Source organism: Zosterops lateralis (assembly GCF_965231275.1).
Source record: "Zosterops lateralis genome assembly, chromosome: 36".
In the NCBI taxonomy this organism is placed as follows: domain Eukaryota; kingdom Metazoa; phylum Chordata; class Aves; order Passeriformes; family Zosteropidae; genus Zosterops; species Zosterops lateralis.
This window is the reverse complement of record NC_139796.1, coordinates 395,947-414,967: the sequence shown is the minus strand read 5'-3', so window position 1 is coordinate 414,967 and position 19,021 is coordinate 395,947. Positions and strand designations below refer to the sequence as shown.

The following is a 19,021-nucleotide window of genomic DNA, read 5'->3' as shown; positions in this document are numbered from 1 at the left end:
GGGAGGGAGGGAGGCAGAGCTGCTGGGCCAAACCCTGCACAGGGAATTATCTTTCCTCACTTTTTCACCAGTTTTTCCTCAGTTTTCCCCAGTTTTTCCCCAGTTTTCTCCAATTTTATCTCCAGTTTTTCCCATTTTTCCCCCATTTTATTACCCATTTTTCCCCATTTCCTCCCAGTTTTTCCCCATTTTTTCCCCAAATTTTCCCTAATTTTTCCCCAGTTTTTCCCCATTTTTTTCCCAGTTTTTCCCCATTTTATTCCCCATTTTTCCCCAAATTTTCCCGAATTTTTCCCCAGTTTTTCCCCATTTTTCCCCCAGTTTTTCCCCATTTTTCCCCCAGTTTCCCCAGTACCTGTCTTGGAGAAGATGAGCTGCAGGATCAGAGGCCGGCGAGTGACGATCCCGGAGCCACGGGGGAGGAAATCCCTGAAAAGGACATAAAAAATCAATCAATTAATGAGTTAATTAATTAATTAATTAGCTAATTAATGGATTAATTATTCCTATTTATTCCTGCAGCCCTGCAGAGCCCTGGGAAGGGTCAGACCAGTGACAACCCCAGAGCCAAAGGGGGAGAAATCCCTTCAAGGGATGAAAAAATGAGTCAATCAATTAATTAATGAAGTAATTAATTAATCTCATTTATTCCTCCAGCCCTGCAGAGCCCTGGGAAGGGAACACAGGGATCAATCCCTGCTGGGGGACAGGACAGGACACTCAGGAAATTCCCTCCAAAAAAATAACTGCTGGAGCTTTTTTATTTTTAATTTTAATTTTAATTTTAATTTTAATTTTGGGAGGATTTCCCACAGAATTCCTGCAAGATTTTGGGAGGATCCTGCCTGGAAAAGTGGGAATAAAACTCCCTGGGGGGGATCTCAGGAGGGAATTTACAGCTCCCAAATTTGGGAATTTACAGGTCCCAGGAGAGAATTTTCAGGTCCCAAATTTGGGAATTTTCAGCTCCCAGGAGAGAATTTTCAGGTCCCAGATTTGGGAATTTTTAAAGGTCCCAGGAGGGAAATTTTACAAATCCCAAGAGGGAAATTTTAAAGCTCCCAAGAGGGAATTTTTACAGTTCTCAGGAAGGGATTTTCCAGCTGCCAGGAAGGATTTTCCAGCTGTTTGGGAAGGGGCAGGTTTGCCCAGGGAGTGGCCCAGGCCTGACGTCACAGGAGTGTCCCCTCAGTGTCACCTGTGTCACCTTTGTCACCTGTGTCCCCTCAGTGTCCCCAGTGTCCCCTCAGTGTCACCTGTGTCACCTTTCCTGGCACAGCCCCAGCCCTGACGTCACAGGAGTGTCCCCAGTGTCCCCTCAGTGTCACCTCAGTGTCCCCAGTGCCCCCTCAGTGTCCCCTCAGTGTCCCCTCAGTGTCCCCAGTGTCCCCTCAGTGTCACCTCAGTGTCCCCTCAGTGTCACCTCAGTGTCACCTCAGTGTCCCCTCAGTGTCCCCTCAGTGTCCCCTCAGTGTCACCTCAGTGTCACCTCAGTGTCCCCAGTGTCCCCTCAGTGTCCCCTCAGTGTCCCCTCAGTGTCCCCTCAGTGTCACCTCAGTGTCCCCTCAGTGTCCCCAGTGTCCCCTCAGTGTCCCCTCAGTGTCACCTCAGTGTCACCTCAGTGTCCCCTCAGTGTCACCTCAGTGTCACCTCAGTGTCACCTGTGTCACCTTTCCTGGCACAGCCCCAGCCCTGACGTCACAGGAGTGTCCCCAGTGTCACCTTTGTCACTTTTGTCACCTCTCCTGGCACAGCCCCAGCCCCGGCCCCAGATGATCCCGGAAAACAAATTCCTGAACGAGCAGGAGGGACCAGGACAGGGCTGGGAGGAAAAGGGGAATAAACATCCGGAAAAGGAGAATAAACACAGAGAAAAACCCGGCCAGGAGGGGAAAGGGGAATGAACAGAAAGAAAAGGGGAATAAATGGCAAGAAAAGGGGAATAAAACCTTGGGAAAAGGGAAAAAAACCTCGGGCAGGGCAGGGATGGGAGGGGAAAGGAGATAAACCTCGGGAAAAGGGGGATAAACATCGAGAAAAGGGGAATAAACAGTGAGAAAAACCCGGCAGGATCAATCCCAGCAGGATCAATCCCAATATAACCAATCCCAGCAGGATGGGGACATTGATCAATCCCAATAGGATCAATCCAAACAGGATCAATCCCAGCAGGACGGGGACATTGATCAATCCCAATATGACCAATCCCAGCAGGACGGGGACACTGATCAATCCCAGTGACGTGGGAAGTCCCCAGGGACGTCACAGCCCCGGATGTGCCACATCTCACCTGGCCAGGTGTGACAAGGGACAACAAAGGGACGACAAAGGGACAAAGGTCTGAGGGTGGGGAAATGGGCTGGGAACTCCCCAGGGCTGGGGAAGGTGTGGGGACACACCTGAGCCTGTCCCTGCTCCTGTCCCTGCTCCTCTTCCTGCTCCTGTTCCTGTCCCATCCCTGGCTCATCCTGGTCCCAGTTCATCCCAGTTCATCCCAGTCTGATCCTGTTCCCATCCCCAGTTCCCATTTTCCAACAATTCTCTCCCCATTCCAGACAAAATTCCCATTCCTGACCAAATTCCCATTTTCCCAACAATTCCCTTTCCATTCCTGACCCCCAATTCCCACCCCTGACCCCCCAATTCCCATCCCTGACCCCCAATTCCCACCCCTGACCCCAAATTCCCATCCTTGACCCCAATTCCCCTTCCTGACCCCAAATTCCCATTCCTGACCCCAATTTCTGACCCCAATTCCCCATCCCTGACCCCACTCCCACCCCACCAAACCCCAGGATTTGGGATCAGGACTCCCCTTTGGGCTCAATCCCCCCTCCCACCCCAAACCCCCCAAACCCCCCAAACCCCAGGGGGCTCATCCCCACTTTTGGGACCCTCCACAACCCCCAAGGGGGTCCAGCCCCACTTTTGGGACCCCCAGGAATTCAGGGGAAGCTCCAGGGGCAGCACAAGGATCCCCCTCCCCGCTCCAGGCCCTGCCTGGTGTCCCCACAGTGTCCCCACAGTGTCCCCTCAGTGTCCCCTCAATGTCCCCACAGTGTCCCCACAGTGTCCCCACAGTGTCCCCTCAATGTCCCCACAGTGTCCCCACAGTGTCCCCACAGTGTCCCCTCAATGTCCCCACAGTGTCCCCACAGTGTCCCCACAGTGTCCCCTCAGTGTCCCCACAGTGTCCCCACAGTGTCCCCACAGTGTCCCCTCAATGTCCCCACAGTGTCCCCACAGTGTCCCCTCAGTGTCCCCTCAGTGTCCCCACAATGTCCCCACAGTGTCCCCACAGTGTCCCCTCAATGTCCCCACAGTGTCCCCACAGTGTCCCCTCAGTGTCCCCACAGTGTCCCCACAGTGTCCCCTCAGTGTCCCCACAGTGTCCCCACAGTGTCCCCACAGTGTCCCCTCAATGTCCCCACAGTGTCCCCACAGTGTCCCCACAGTGTCCCCTCAATGTCCCCACAGTGTCCCCACAGTGTCCCCTCAGTGTCCCCTCAGTGTCCCCACAGTGTCCCCACAGTGTCCCCTCAATGTCCCCACAGTGTCCCCACAGTGTCCCCTCAATGTCCCCACAGTGTCCCCTCAGTGTCCCCTCAATGTCCCCACAGTGTCCCCACAGTGTCCCCACAGTGTCCCCTCAGTGTCCCCACAGTGTCCCCTCAGTGTCCCCTCAATGTCCCCACAGTGTCCCCACAGTGTCCCCACAGTGTCCCCTCAGTGTCCCCTCAATGTCCCCACAGTGTCCCCACAGTGTCCCCTCAGTGTCCCCTCAGTGTCCCCACAGTGTCCCCTCAGTGTCCCCTCAGTGTCCCCACAGTGTCCCCACAGTGTCCCCTCAATGTCCCCACAGTGTCCCCTCAGTGTCCCCTCAATGTCCCCACAGTGTCCCCACAGTGTCCCCACAGTGTCCCCTCAGTGTCCCCTCAATGTCCCCACAGTGTCCCCTCAATGTCCCCTCAATGTCCCCTCAATGTCCCCACAGTGTCCCCTCAGTGTCCCCTCAATGTCCCCACAGTGTCCCCACAGTGTCCCCACAGTGTCCCCTCAGTGTCCCCTCAATGTCCCCACAGTGTCCCCACAGTGTCCCCTCAGTGTCCCCACAGTGTCCCCACAATGTCCCCACAGTGTCCCCACAGTGTCCCCTCAGTGTCCCCACAGTGTCCCCTCAATGTCCCCACAGTGTCCCCACAGTGTCCCCTCAGTGTCCCCACAGTGTCCCCTCAATGTCCCCACAGTGTCCCCTCAATGTCCCCACAGTGTCCCCACAGTGTCCCCTCAGTGTCCCCACAGTGTCCCCTCAATGTCCCCACAGTGTCCCCACAGTGTCCCCACAGTGTCCCCTCAGTGTCCCCTCAATGTCCCCACAGTGTCCCCACAGTGTCCCCACAGTGTCCCCTCAATGTCCCCACAGTGTCCCCACAGTGTCCCCACAGTGTCCCCTCAGTGTCCCCTCAATGTCCCCACAGTGTCCCCACAGTGTCCCCACAGTGTCCCCTCAATGTCCCCTCAATGTCCCCACAGTGTCCCCTCAATGTCCCCACAGTGTCCCCACAGTGTCCCCACAGTGTCCCCACAGTGTCCCCTCAGTGTCCCCACAGTGTCCCCTCAATGTCCCCACAGTGTCCCCACAGTGTCCCCACAGTGTCCCCTCAGTGTCCCCTCAGTGTCCCCACAGTGTCCCCATAGTGTCCCCTCAATGTCCCCTCAGTGTCCCCACAGTGTCCCCACAGTGTCCCCACAGTGTCCCCACAGTGTCCCCTCAATGTCCCCTCAGTGTCCCCTCAATCCCCTCAATGTCCCCACAGTGTCCCCACAGTGTCCCCACAATGTCCCCATTGAGGCCGGGGCTGTCCCCCCCCACCCCGGGGAGGTGACAAAGGGCCCCTTTGTCCCCAAGGCCGGGGACAGTCCCGGGGTTTGCTCCCAGCTCCTCCCTCGGGGCTTTTCCCAAAAAATCAAATCCCAAATGGGATGGAGCAGCCCCGGGACCCCCAGGACAAACCCCAGACCCCTGAAATGGGGACTGAAATCCCAAACCCCCTGGAATGGGGACGGGGCCTTTCCCAGGAGAGATCCCGGGGAAATTCAGGGATTGGGGAATTCCCTGATCCCTCCAAGGAGAAATTCAGGGATTTGGGGAATTCCCAGGAGAAATTCCGGGTTAATTCAGGGATTTAGGGAATTCCAAGGAGAAATTCCAGGTAAATTCAGGGATTTAGGGAATTCCCAGAAGAAATTCCGGGTTAATTCAGGGATTTAGGGAATTCTCATCTCTCTCCAAGGGATTCTAAACCCCAAAATCCCCTCGGGATCCTCTTTCTGTGTGTTTTAAGGGTATAAAAACCCCACAAAAACATCACCAGGAGTTCCCAGCACAGATCCCTGTTCCTAAAATGGATCCCGAGCTCAGAAAATCCGGGATAAAGCTCAGACAGGCAGAAAAAATCGACAGAATAAAACTCTCCAAGGGCAGATTTCCATCCCAGCTGGAAATGGATCGTTGGGATGGGGGAACAGCCCCGAGGGGAAACTCCAGACACAATTCCTGACCCCGATGGGGCAGAATTCCTGAGCCAGAGAAAATTCCTGATCCAAATCAGCCAAAATTCCTGATCCAGATCAGCCAAAATTCCTGATCCAAATCTGCCAAAATTCCTGACCCAGAGGGGCCAAAATTCCTGATCCAGAACAGCCAAAATTCCTGATCCAGAGGGGCCAAAATTCCTGACCCAGAGGGGCCAAAATTCCTGACCCAGAGAAATAAAATTCCTGATCCAGATCAGCCAAAATTCCTGATCCAAATCTGCCAAAATTCCTGACCCAGAGGGGCCAAAATTCCTGACCCAGAGGGGCCAAAATTCCTGACCCAGAGAAATAAAATTCCTGATCCAGATCAGCCAAAATTCCTGATCCAGAGAAATAAAATTCCTGATTTAGATCAGCCAAAAGTCCTGATCCAGAGAAATAAAATTCCTGATCCAGAGAAATAAAATTCCTGATCCAGAGAAATAAAATTCCTGATCCAGAGGAGGGAAAATTCCTGATTTAGATCAGCCAAAATTCCTGATCCAGAGAAATAAAATTCCTGATCCAAATCAGCCAAAATTCCTGATCCAGAGAAATAAAATTCCTGATCCAGAGAAATAAAATTCCTGATCCAGAGAAATTATCAGAGGGGAAAAAAACCCAAAAATGCTCCTCCAAACTGGGCTGGGAACCCCAAATTTGGAATAACGAGGGTCAGGATTCCTCCCCTTGCCAAGGGCTGTAATTAACCCCAATTAACACAAGGAGGGGAAGGGTTTCCGGGCTGGGGTTAATTAACAGGGGGAATTAAAAGGGTGTTAAAACCAGCCTGGGAATGTGGGGGGGTTGAGGTTTTGTTCCAGGATGGAGAAAACAGGGAAAAAATAAAGGGAAAAAAATGAGAAATGGATGAGACTCACAGGAGTTTTTAGGGATTTTTGGGATTATTTTTTGCCTGGAGGGGAGAGAGAGAACAGGGGAAAAAAATAAAGGAAAAAAAAAGGGAGAAATGGATGAGCCCAACACAATTTTTTAGGGATTTTTGGGATTATTTTTTGCCTGGAAGAGAAGGAGCAAACAGGGGAAAAAATAAAGGAAAAAAAATCCCTGAGAAATGGATGAGCCCTACAGGAATTTTTAGGGATTATTTTTATTCCTAGAGAGAAGAAGAGAACAGGAGAACCCAGAGGGGATGGAGAAAACAGGGAAAAAAACCTTAAAAACACGAATTTTTAGGGATTTGGGGAATTTTTTTTGGCCTGGAGAGAACAGGAGAGCCCAGAGGGGATGGAACAAACAAGGAAAAAAATAAAGGTAAAAAACCCTGATAAATAAAAGACCCCAAGAGGAGTTTTCAGGGATTTTTGGGAGGTTTTTGGCCCCTTGGGAGGGAGGAGGGTCCTGTTCTCCCCCGTTATCGGGTGAGCCCGGCCCAGCCCCGGCTCTATCGGCGGGAGCAGCCCCGGCAGGGGGAGGAGGAGGAGAAAAAGAAAAAGAAAAAAAAAAAGAAGGAGGAGAAGAAAAAGGAGGAGGAGGAACCGAGCTCGGCGTTCCCGGGGAGGGAACCGGGGATTCTCTGCCCGGGGCACGGAAATGGTTCCGGGGGAGTCTCTGAATCTTTCTGGAGACCCCAAAATCCTTGTGGGACCCCTCGGATCTTTCTGGAGCCCCCCAAATTCTCCTGGAGCCCCCGAAATCCTTCTGGGACCCTTCTGGAGCTCCTCAAATCTTTCTGATCCTTCTAGAGCCCCCCAAATTCTCCTGGATAACCCCAAATCCTTCTGGGACCCTCCAGGAACCCCTCAAATCTTTCTGATCCTTCAGGAGTCCCTCAAATTCTCCTGGAGACCCTCAAATCCTTGTGGAACACCCCGAATCTTTCAGGAACCCCTCAAATCCTTCTGGAGGCCCCCAAATTCTCCTGGCGCCCCCCAAATCCTTCTGATTCTTCTGGAAACCCCTCGAATCTTTCTGGAACCCCCTGAACCCTTCCTGAACACCCTGAATCTTTCTAAAACTCCCAAAATCCTTCCTGAACCACCCGAACCCTTCAGGAATACCCCGAACCCTCTTGGAACGCCCTAAAAACTTCCGGAACTCCCAAAAACCCTTCCGGAACTCCCTTCACTCCGCTCCGCTGGGCCTTGGTTGATCCCCTTCCCTTCCTCCCTTCCCCTCAGGCTCTGTCCTGGCTCTGTCCCGGGCCCTCAGCCCCGTCCCTTGTCTCCCCTCACCGTCCCACGAAGTTCTCGAGCACGGAGCTCTTGCCGGCGCTCTGCCCGCCCACCACGGCGATCTGCGGCAGGTCGAGGTGGCAGCTCTGGCCGATGGAGCTGAAGGCGTCCTGGAGTTTGTTGACGAGCGGGATGAGCTCCTCCATGCCCCGGTTGCCCATGGCGGAGGCGCCGGGCCCGCGCTGCCCTCGCTCGGGGCGGCGGCGGCGGCGGCCAAACTTCCCCTCAGAGTCTCCTCATCCGCCACCGCCCCGCGCCGCCAGCGCGCGCCGCCATTGGCCCAGCGGGCTGTCAATTACGGCAAAGCGCGCAGCGGAGAGGAGCGGAGAGATGTCAATCATCCCAAAAGGCGGATGCATACAGCAAAGCAAGCTTTCTATTGGTTTGTCTCTTGTCAATCATCGCTAACAGCCAATGGAAGGAAGCGCCGCGGCGTCAGCTGAGGAGGAAAGGGCGTAATCCCGCCCCACAGCGGCCGTTCTGCCATTTCATTGGCTGCCGGGATTTCCCCTCAGGAGCGCGGCCCAATGGCGGCCACGAGCCCCGCCCGGCGCTCCCGCCCCGCCACCGGACAGCGGGGCCGCCGGGAGAGGCGCCTCAGCGCCGGGAAAACCCTCTGGGGGGCATCAATCGGCCTTTCCCTCCCGTCCAGTGGCTTTTCTGCCCCTCCCGTGACCGCCGAGCGTCGTGTGGAACGACAGTCCCAAAGCGAAGCCCCGGGGCTGAACCCCCACCCAGCGAGGACCGGGAGCAGCAGGAATTGTCTCCCCTCCCGGCCCTGTCTGGGTTCGGAGGGGTTTTTGCCGATTCCGGGGGAATCTCCGGGGCCGCTTTGGGCGTTCCCCAACCAGGCCCAACATGGCGCCCGCCGTTGCCCCGGTAACCGTCACTTCCGGCGGTGGCGGCGCCACTTCCGCTTCCGGCCCCAAAGATGGCGGCGCCCGCGGTGCCGGTGCTGCGGATCGCGGCCGAGTGCGGCCTGAGCCGGGCCCGGGCCGGGGAGCTGCGGCTGCCGCACGGCGCCGTGCCCTGCCCGGTGTTCATGCCCGTGGGCACCCGCGGCACCGCCAAAGGACTCACGGCGGCTCAGCTGGCGGAGCTGGGCTGCCGCATCTGCCTCGGCAACACCTTCCACCTGGGCACGCGGCCGGTAAGCGGCGCCGGGACGGGCCCGGGGGGTCCCGCTGTTCTTTCTCGCGAATCTCGGAGAGATCTCGGTGTGATCTCGCTGTTCCCGGTCCCCCTGAGCGTTCCCGGGGCGGTCCCGGTGCTGTCCCGGTGCCGTTACCGGGCGTTGTCCATTCCTGGTTCCCTTGAGCGGTCCCGGTGGGTTCCCCGGTCGGCCCCGGTGCCATCACCGGGCGTTGTCCATTCCCGGTCTCCCCTGAGCGTTCCTCGGTCGGTTCCCGGTGGGTCCTGGTCGGTTCCCAGTCGATTCCCAGTCGGTTCCCGGTTGGTTCCCGTTCCCTGGTCGGTTCCCATGGGTCCCAGTGGGTTCCCGCTCATTCCCGGTGTCGTTACCCCGGTCCGTTCCCCGGTCCGTTCCCCGGTCTGTTCCCCGGTCCGTTCCCCGGTCTGTTCCCGGTGCTGTCCCGGTGTTTACCCCGCCCCGTTCCCCGCAGGGCGCGGAGCTGGTCCGGCGCTCCGGGGGCCTGCACGGCTTCATGGACTGGCCACACAACCTGCTCACGGTGAGGGGAGGGGGGATACCCGGGGGACCCGAATTGGGGAGGGGGAGACCCCCGGGACCCCCAATCTGGGAGGGTGAGACCCCCGGGACCCCAAATTTGAGGGGGGACAACCTCAGAACTTCCCAAGTTCCAGAGGTGACACCCCAGCACTCCCCCAGTTTGGGAGGGTGACACCTCCAGGACCCCAAATCTGGGATGGGACCCCCAGGGCTCCCCAAATTCCAGGGGTGACACCCCAATTTTGGGATGGGACACCCCCAGAACTCCCCAAACTTTGGAGGTGACACCCCCGGAACCCCAAATTCCAGAAGTGACACCCCCAGGGACCCCAAATTTGGGAAAGTGACACCCCCAGGACCCCCCAAACTCCTATTTCCCCCCCCAGCCGTGCCCCCCCTCCCCTCGGGGACCCCCTGGGGGTCTCCAGCCCCTCTGACCTTTGGGAATTTTTGGTATTTTTGGTGTTTTTGGCCCAGGACAGCGGCGGGTTCCAGATGGTTTCCCTGCTGGCTCTGGCCGAGGTCTCTGAGGAGGGGGTTTGGTTCCAGCCCCCCCACGGGGGGGAGAGGCTCCTGCTCAGCCCCGAGAGCTCCATGGGCATCCAGAACGCCCTGGGTGAGACCCCCAAAGACCCCCGGGCCTGGGGGACCCCAAAAACCCCCCTGGGGATGAGGGGACCCCAAAAATCCACCTGGGGATGGGGGGACCCTCAAAAAACCCCCCTGGGGGTGGGGGGGACCCCAAAGACCCCCCTGGGGCTGGGGAGGAGGACCCTAAAAAAACCCCCAAGGGTGGGTAAGACCCCCCAAAACCCCCCCAGGAATGGGGGGAGCCCCTCTGACCCCCCGTGCCCCCCCAGGGGCCGATATCGTGATGCAGCTGGACGACGTCGTGAGCAGCACCACCACAGGGCCCCGGGTGGAGGAGGCCATGGACAGGTGGGGACCCTGAGACCCCCCTGGGACACCCCTGACCATCCTGGGACCCCCCAGGAACCCCCTGACCCTTCTGAGACCCCCCTGGGACCTTCCTGGGACCCTCCTGGGACCCCCCAGGAACCCCCTGGGACACTCCTGGGACACCCCTGACCATCCTGGGACCCTCCTGACTTCCCCAGGACCCCCCTGGGACACCCCTGACCATCCTGGGACCCCCCAGGAACCCCCAGGAACCCCCTGGGACACCCCTGACCATCCTGGGACCCTCCTGACTTCCCCAGGACCCCCCGATTCTCCTGGGACCCCCCTTGAGACACCCCCTGATTCTCTGGGACCTCCCCAGGCCCCCTTGTGACCCCTGTGACCCCTGTGACTGACCCCTGACCCTATGAATGACCCTTGACCCCAGGTCGGTGTGGTGGCTGGACCGCTGTGTGGCCGCTGTGACTGACCCCTGTTACTGACCCCTGACCCCTGTGACCCCTGTGAATGACCTCTGACCCCTGACAGGTCGGTGCGGTGGCTGGACCGCTGTGTGGCCGCTGTGACTGACCCCTGACCCCTGTGACCCCTGTGAATGACCTCTGACCCCTGACAGGTCAGTGCGGTGGCTGGACCGCTGTGTGGCCGCTGTGACTGACCCCTGACCCCTGTGACCCCTGTGTCCCCAGGTCAGTCCGATGGCTGGACAGGTGTGTGGCCGCTCACGCCCGCCCGGAGCAGCAGCTGCTCTTTGCCATCACCCAGGGGGGGCTGGACCCCGCCCTGCGCCGCCGCTGCATCCGAGGTGGGCCTTCCTCATCACCCTCAGCATCATCTTCATCATCTTCGTCATCCTCCTCATCTTCATCACCATCCTCATCTTCATCCTCATCTTCACCCTCCTCATCCTCACCATCCTCACCCTTATCCCCACCCCTTCCTCCTCCTCTTCCACCCCAGCTCTGCTTGTGAGGGGCTCTGGGGGGTTCTGAGGGAGCTCAGGAGGTCCTGGGGGGCTCAGGGATGATGTGGGGGGTCCCTGGGATGATTGGGGGGGTCCCAGGATGATTTGGGGGTCTCCATCTCCAGCCATGACCCAGTGGGCTGTCCCCGGGTTCGCCATCGGGGGCCTGAGCGGGGGCACAGGGGGGTTCAGGGGGGCACAGGGATGCTGTGGGAGGTTCAGGGGGGTCCCAGGAGGCTCTGGGATGATTTTGGGGGGCTCAGGGATGATTTGGGGGTCCCGGGGGTCTCCACCCCCAGCCATGACCCAGCGGGCCGTGCCCGGGTTCGCCATCGGGGGCCTGAGCGGGGGCACAGGGGGGTCTCAGTGGCTCAGGGATGATGTGGGGGGCTCAGGGGTTATGTGGGGGGCTCAGGGATGATTTTGGGGGTCTCCACCCCCAGCCATGACGCAGCGGGCCGTGCCCGGGTTCGCCATCGGGGGCCTGAGCGGGGGCGAGGACAAGGAGCAGTTCTGGCGGACGGTGAAGCTCAGCACGGAGCTGCTGCCCCGGGACAAGCCCCGCTACCTCATGGGCGTGGGGTGAGTCCCCCGAGCCCCCCCTGAGCCCCCCAGAGCCCCCCGGGGCTGGGGAGACCCCCAGAGTCACCCCCTGCCGTGGTTCTCCCCCAGCTACGCCACAGACCTGGTGGTGTGTGTGGCCCTGGGCTGTGACATGTTCGACTGCGTCTTCCCCACCCGCACCGCGGTAAGGGGGGCTCTGGGGGGGATTTGGGGACCCCAGACCCCTCCCCGGGGGTTTAGAGACCCCCAATAACCCACCCCGACCCTCCCCTGCAGCGTTTTGGCTCCGCTTTGGTGCCCTGGGGGTCCCTGCAGCTGAAAAATCAACAATTCGCCAAAGATTTCCGGCCCATCGACGCTGACTGCGGCTGCTCCACCTGCCAGAGGTGGGTGGGGGGCTCTGGGGAGGCTCTGGGGGGGCTCTGGGGGGCTCTGGGGAGGCTCTGGGGGGCTCTGAGGAGGCTCTGGGGGGTCTCAGGGTGGTCCTGACCCCTCAAACCCCCCGTGTCAGGTATTCCAGGGCGTACCTGCACGCTCTGCTGCGCTCCAACACGGCGGCGCTGCACCTGCTCACCCTGCACAACCTCGCCTACCAGGTGGGCTCTGGGGGGGCTCTGGGGGGTTTTATGGGGGGCTTTGGGGGGTCCCCGCGCCCCCCTGACCCCTGTGACCCCCCCAGATGAGGCTGATGAGCTCCATGAGGGAGAGCATCCTGCAGCAGCGCTTCCCCCAGTTCGTGCGCGACTTCATGGGCACCATGTACGGGGGGCGAGGGGGACCCCCGGCCTGGGCTCGGGCTGCTCTGGAGTCTGTGGGGATCACCCTGGACTGAGGGGAGCCCCCAGACCCATCCCAGGGCCAGGGGAGCCCCCAGACCCACCCCAGGGCCAGGGGAGCCCCCAGACCCATCCCAGTCCTGGGGAACCCCCCCATTCCCAGGGGAGGCCCCTCAGTTCCCACCCTGGTCCCTCCCCCCCTCCCTGTGTATTTTTATACAAAATTTTTGGTCTTTTTTTACTGTTTTGGGGTTTTTTTAAGGGCTGGGAAATAAAAAAAAATGTGGAAGGGAAACGGCTCCGATGGTTCCGAGTGGGGCTGGGGGGGAAATGGGGCTGGGGGAGCTGAAATGGGGCTGGAGAGGCCTGAAATGGGGCTGAGGGAGACCCTAAATGGGGCTGAGGGAGACTCTAAATGGGGCTGAGGGGGTCTGAAATGGGACTGGAGGGGGAAATTGGGCTGGGGACACATTTTGGGGACTCAGGAATGGGGTGGGGACAAGGAAATGGGGCTGGTGACACTTTTTTGGCCCTCAGGAATGGGCTGGTGACACTTTTCTGGCCCTCAGAAACGGGGCTGGGGACACGGAAATGGAGTTGGTGACACTTTTTTGGCCCTCAGGAATGGGCTGGGGACACTTTTCTGGACCCCAGGAATGGCTGGGGACACGGAAATGGAGTTGGTGACACACTCCCGGCCCCAGGAACGGGGCGGGTCCCGGTTTTGGGGGAACATCCCGGGCGGGGCCCTGCCCAGGGCCGGGAATTCTCTCGGGGACGTTCCCGGGGCTGTTCCCGTTCCCGGCAGTGACACCCCCGTTGTCACGGTGACCTTTGTCCTGTCCCTGTCGCTGTCCCCGCGCGGGGCGGGGCCGGGGGGGGCGGCGGCAGCTCCTGGGGGTGTCGCACCCGGTGGTGGCACTTTGGTGGCCCCGGGGACACCTGGCGGGTGGCACCTGCCGGGAGCGCTGCAGGAACTTTGAGCAGGAGGGGGAATTTGGGTGTGGCCCCCCCGGGGGCGTGGCCAAGGCCAGGTGTGGCACCTGCGTCACCCGCGCCCGCACATTTCTGTCCCCGCGGGCGCCGCCACCGCACAAACCGCCGGGAGCGGAACTGGGAGCGCCGGGAGCTGCACTGGACTCAACTGGGAGCCGCTGTGAGTGACTGGGAGCCGCTGGGAGTCACTGGGAGGCACTGGGAGGCACTGGGAGTCACTGGGAGGCACTGGGAGTGCTGGGAAGGGCTGGGAGCTGCAGCTGCAGTGAACTGGGAGCCACTGGGACATACTGGGAGTTACTGAGAGTGACTGGGAAGGGCTGGGAGTTACTGGGATGCACTGGGAACCACTGGGAGTGACAGGGACACAGTGGGAGTTACTGGGAGCCACTGGGAGTTACTGGGAGCACTGGGAAGGGCTGAGAGCAGCATCTGGAGTTAACTGGGTGTCACTGGGAGCCACTGGAACACACTGGGAGTTACTGGGAGGCACTGGGAGTGACTGGAAAGGGCAGAGAGCAGCATCTGGAGTGAACTGGGAGCCGCTGGGAGTGACTGGGAGCCACTGGGAGCAGCATCTGGAGTGAACTGGGAGCCGCTGGGAGTGACTGGGAGGCACTGGGAAGGGCTGGGAGCTGCACTGGAGTGAACTGGGAGCCGCTGGGAGTGACTGGGACGTGCTGGGAATGACTGGGATGCACTGGGACACATCTGGGAGTTACTGGGAGTGCTGGGAAGGGCAGAGAGCAGCATCTGGAGTGACTGGGATGCACTGGGAGCCACTGGGAGTGACTGGGAGTTACTGGGAGCACTGGGAAGGGCTGAGAGCTGCACTGGAGTGAACTGGGAGCCGCTGTGAGTGTCTGGGATGTGCTGGGAGTCACTGGGAGCCACTGGGAGCTGTACCTGGAGTGAATTGGGAGTTACTGGGAACTCCCTGGGACATATCTGAGAGTCACTGGGAATGACTGGGAAGGGCTGGGAGCTGACACTTGGAATTAACTGGGAGCCACTGGAACACATTGGGAGTCAGTGGGAAGAGCTGGGAGCAGCACCTGGGGTTAACTGGGAGCCACTGGGATGCACTGGGAGTCACTGGGAAAAGCAGGGAGCAGCATGTGGCATTAACTGGGAACCACTGGAACACACTGGGAGCACTGGGAGGAGCTGGGAGCAGCAGCTGGGGTTAACTGGGGTTAACTGGGGTTCACTGGGAGCACTGGGAGGGCTCTGGCCCCAGTGGGGGGGGGAAGTTCCCGCTGATGCTGCTCCCGTTTCCTGGCACAGGGTGGCCTTTGCCCCCTTTGTCACTTTATCACTTTGTCTCCTGTCCCACCCTGCCCGGGGAGCGCCCCTCCAGTGCTGGGGGAACTGGGAGTGACTGGGAGCAGCACCTGGGGTTAGCTGGGAGCCACTGGGGGAACTGGGAGGCACTGAGAGTTACTGGGAGACACTGGGAGTTACTGGGAGTGACTGGGAAGAGCTGGGAGCAGCACCTGGGGTTAACTGGGAGCCACTGGGGGAACTGGGAGGCACTGGGAGGCACTGGGAGTCACTGGGGAGAGCTGGGAGCAGCACCTGGGGTTAACTGGGAGCCACTGGGGGAACTGGGAAAGGCTGAAGGCGGCCCCTGGGTGAACTGGGGTGAACTGGGATGAACTGGGATCAACCCCAGGACCCCCAGGGCTCCCCCGAGACCCCCAAACTGGTCAGACTGGTGGAGCTGGAGGGCCCCGGGCGGCGCCTCCTGCCCTTATCACCTCCGGGGCCTTATCAGGGATGGCGGGGGGGGGAAAGGGGGGGATTCCAGAGCGGGAGAGGGAGGGGGAGAGTCCCTGAAAGGGGGGGAGGGACAGGGGGACCCAGGGAGTTTGGGGAGGGGGATCCGGGGAGTTTGGGGAGGGGGCAGGAGGGTGGGGCCCAGGGGGTTTTGGGCACCCAGGAAGTCTCAGGTGGGCACCCGGCCGGGGGGTCGGGGTGGGATTGGGGTGCCCTCAGTGGGATCTGGATGGAATTGGGATGATGTCAGTGGGATTGGGATGCCTGCAGTGGGATCTGGGTGGGATCAGAGTGCCCCTCAGTGAGATCTGAGTGGGATTGGGGTGCTGTCAGTGGGATCTGGGTGCCCAGTCAGTGCGATCAGGGTGGGATTGGGGTGCCTTCAGTGGGACTGGGATGCCATCCATGAGATCTGGGTGCCAGTGGGCTCATGGTGTCAGTGGGCTCGTGGTTCCAGTGGGATTGTGCTGTCAGTGGGCTCGTGGTTCCAGGGGGCTCCTGGCGTGGGTGGGCTCACAGCACCAGCCCCCCTGGGCCCCCCACCCACCCCAACCCCATCTCCCCCCCCAGCTCCACCATGAAGCTCCTGCCCGTGTCCCGCCTGCTCCTGCTGCCCGTGGCTGCGGCGCTGACCCTGCTGGCCCTGCAGGCCCGGCACCCCCCGGCCCCTCCGGCCACCACCGCTGGCTCTGCACCCCCAGAGCCCACCCCGAGCTCCAACATCAACACCACCAGCACCATGAGACCCCCCAAACCCACCCGGCACCCCCTGCAGCCCCCCTACCCTCACCCCTACCGCTTCCTGCTCAACCACCCCGACAAGTGCCGGGGCCGGGCGCCGTTCCTGGTGCTGCTGGTGGTCTCAGCCCCGGCCGACCTGGCGGTCAGGGACGCCGTGAGACGCACCTGGGGCAACGAGAGCGCCGTGCCGGGGCTGAGCGTGCTGCGCCTCTTCCTGCTGGGGCTGCACCCCGTCTTCCACGCCGAGCTGGGCCCCGTGCTGCGCGAGGAGGACGAGCTGCACGGGGACCTGCTGCAGCAGGATTTCCTCGACACCTACAACAACCTCACGCTCAAGACTCTCATGGGGTTGGTGGTGTTTTGGTGGTTTTTTTTTTTTGGTGGTTTGGGTTGATTTTTGCTGGGTTTAGGATGAGCAGAGGGTGGTGGTTTGTAAATGATGTTCTTGTCGATCTTTTAGCCTTCTGATTTGATTTTTTACTGGAGTTTTAGGATGAACAGAGAGTGGTGGTTTGTAATTGATGTTTTTGTCGCTCTGACTTTCAGCCTTCTGATTTTATTTGATTTTTGCTGGAGTTTTCTCAGTTTTAGGATGAACAGAGGCTGGGGGTTTGTAAATGATGTTCTTGTCGCTCTGACTTTGAGCCTTCTGATCTTGTTTCTGTATTTCTGATGGAGTTTCCTCACACGTTTAACATAAAACCAAAGTAGATTGTTTACAGAGCATCGTCAGGAGGCTGAAAAGTAAATGATCGTCAGAAGGGTGTAAAGTAAATGATCATCAGAAGAGTGAAAAGAGAAAGTTTATTATCATTTGGGGTTTAAATAGGATTTGGAATGTGAACAAGGATTGGGAAATGAGGGAACACCCCCCTGAGCCCAGTCCTCCATCACAGAGAGGGATGAAAACAATCTGCTTTTGTTTATGTTACACCGCCTGAGAAACTCCAGTAGAAAATGTCTCAAACTGATTGTCAGAAGGGTGAAAAATAAATTATTGTCAGAAGGCTGAAAAGTAAAATGATCATCGGAAGGAGGTTGTAAAGTAAAATGATCATCAGGAGGTTGTAAAGTAAATGATCATAAGAAGGATGAAAAGTAAATTATCATCAGGAGGTTGTAAAGTAAATGATCATCAGAAGGGTATAAGGTAAATTATCACTAGGAGGGTGTAAAATAAATGATCATGAGAAGGGTGAAAAGGAAATGATCATCAGAAAGGTGTAAAGTAAATTATCATCATCAGGAGGGTGAAAAGGAAATGATCATCAGAAGGCTGAAAATTCAATTATTATAAGAAGGGTGGAAAGCAAATGATCAACAGGAGGCTGAAAATCAGGGAGACACTGACGGGTGACTGTCCCTCTTTCCGTGCCCAGGCTGGAGTGGGTGAGCCGCTTCTGCCCCAACGCCACGTACGTGGTGAAGGCCGACAGCGACGTCTTCCTGAACCTGGAGTTCCTGTGGCGGCTGCTGCGGCCCCCCAGGAGGGATTTCCTGACGGGCTACGTGTACAGGAGGACGGGCCCCCTGAGGAACAGGGCCTACAAGTGGTTCGTGCCGCGCGAGGTTTATCCCAACGCCACGTACCCGCCCTACTGCGCCGGGCCGGCCTACGTGCTCTCGGGGGACCTGGCGCTCAGGGTGTTCGGGGTGGCCCAGAGCCTGCCCCTCATCAACATGGAGGACGCCTTCGTGGGGCTGTGCCTGCACGCCCTGGGGGTGCCCGTCACCGACCCCCCGCCCGGGGCCTTCGCCATGTACAGGCTGGATTATGACAAGTGCAGGTTCTCCAGGCTGGTGATGGTGCATCACTACGGGCCGCAGGACCTGCTCAGGGTGTGGCCGCACTTCAGGGACGCGCCTGTGGAGTGTCACTAGGGCGGGGCAGGGGCTGGGGTGACACCTGGGGTGTCACCTTGGACTGGCTGTCGCTGCTCTGCCGGTGTCACCTTCTACTGACTGTCACTGGGGTGTGCCGGTGTCACCTTCTACTGACTGTCACTGTGATCTGCTGGTGCCACTGGGGCCTGCGGTGTCACCTTGAACTGGCTGTCACTGCTCTGCCGGTGTCACCTTTGACTGACTGTCACTGGGGTGTGCCGGTGTCACCTTCTACTGACTGTCACTGGGATCCATTGGTGTCACCTTGAACTGGCTGTCACTGGGATCTGCTGGTGTCACCTTTGACTGACTGTCACTGTGATCCACTGGTGGCACCTGCTGGTGTCACCTTCAACTGACTGTCACTGCTCTGCCAGTGTCACCTTCAACTGACTGTCACTGTGATCCACTGGTGTCACTGTGCTCTGCCAGTGTCACCTTTCACTGACTGTCATTGTGATCCATTGGTGTCAACTTTGACTGGCTGTCACTGCTCTGCCGGTGTCACCTTTAACTGACTGTTCTGGGAACCACTGGTGTCACTGGGGTCTGCCGGTGTCACCTTTAACTGGCTGTCACTGCTCTGCCAGTGTCACCTTCAACTGACTGTCACTGGGATCCACTGACTGTTATTGGGATCCGCTGGTGGCACTGTGATCCACTGGTGTCACCTGCCAGTGTCACCTTCAACTGTCACTGTGATCCACTGGTGACACCTGGTGGTGTCACCTTCCACTGACTGTTCTGGGATCCGCTGGTGTCACCTGCCACTGTCACTGGGCTCTGCCAGTGTCACCTTCTGCTGACTGTCACTGGGATCCACTGGTGTCACTGTGATCTGCTGCTGCCACCTGCTGGTGTCACCTGTCACTGTCACTGGGCTCTCCCGGTGTCACTGGGATCCCCTGGTGTCACTGAGGTCTCCCAGTGTCAC

General features: G+C 58.9%; 3 protein-coding genes and 1 long non-coding RNA gene across 5 annotated transcripts in view; 2 read left to right on the top strand and 2 right to left on the bottom strand.

The window, feature by feature from the left end:
* The window catches only part of DNM2 (dynamin 2), a 31,361-nt gene extending 23,359 nt beyond the window's left edge, over positions 1-8,002 (bottom strand). For both annotated transcript variants that reach the window (XM_083881872.1, XM_083881873.1), the window contains exons 1-2: positions 7,773-8,002; positions 356-429 (exon numbers count right to left, since the gene is read on the bottom strand). In XM_083881872.1, coding sequence (XP_083737998.1) covers positions 356-429; positions 7,773-7,933 — 235 coding nt within the window. In that variant the 5' untranslated portion in view covers positions 7,934-8,002. The remainder of the gene's footprint in view (positions 1-355; positions 430-7,772) is intronic.
* Positions 8,003-8,703: 701 nt separating this feature from the next.
* QTRT1 (queuine tRNA-ribosyltransferase catalytic subunit 1) lies at positions 8,704-12,953 on the top strand (the record flags this gene model as incomplete). Its single annotated transcript, XM_083881851.1, has 10 exons — positions 8,704-8,922; positions 9,395-9,463; positions 9,940-10,078; positions 10,323-10,401; positions 11,073-11,188; positions 11,791-11,929; positions 12,020-12,095; positions 12,188-12,297; positions 12,423-12,507; positions 12,591-12,953. The coding sequence occupies 10 exons, from the start codon at positions 8,704-8,706 to the stop codon at positions 12,741-12,743; spliced, it is 1,185 nt and encodes a 394-aa protein (XP_083737977.1). The 3' UTR covers positions 12,744-12,953.
* A 48-nt stretch (positions 12,954-13,001) lies between these two features.
* On the bottom strand, positions 13,002-13,485 carry LOC310921663. The gene is made up of 3 exons (XR_014592184.1): positions 13,327-13,485; positions 13,098-13,293; positions 13,002-13,053 (listed from the first exon to the last, which is right to left on the bottom strand). It is a non-coding gene; the product is annotated as an uncharacterized lncRNA (long non-coding RNA).
* Positions 13,486-16,039: 2,554 nt separating this feature from the next.
* LOC310921651 (beta-1,3-galactosyltransferase 2-like) lies at positions 16,040-18,153 on the top strand (the record flags this gene model as incomplete). The annotated part of the gene is made up of 2 exons (XM_083881834.1): positions 16,040-16,551; positions 17,583-18,153. The coding sequence occupies 2 exons, from the start codon at positions 16,040-16,042 to the stop codon at positions 18,082-18,084; spliced, it is 1,014 nt and encodes a 337-aa protein (XP_083737960.1). The 3' UTR covers positions 18,085-18,153.
* Positions 18,154-19,021: the final 868 nt, after the last annotated feature.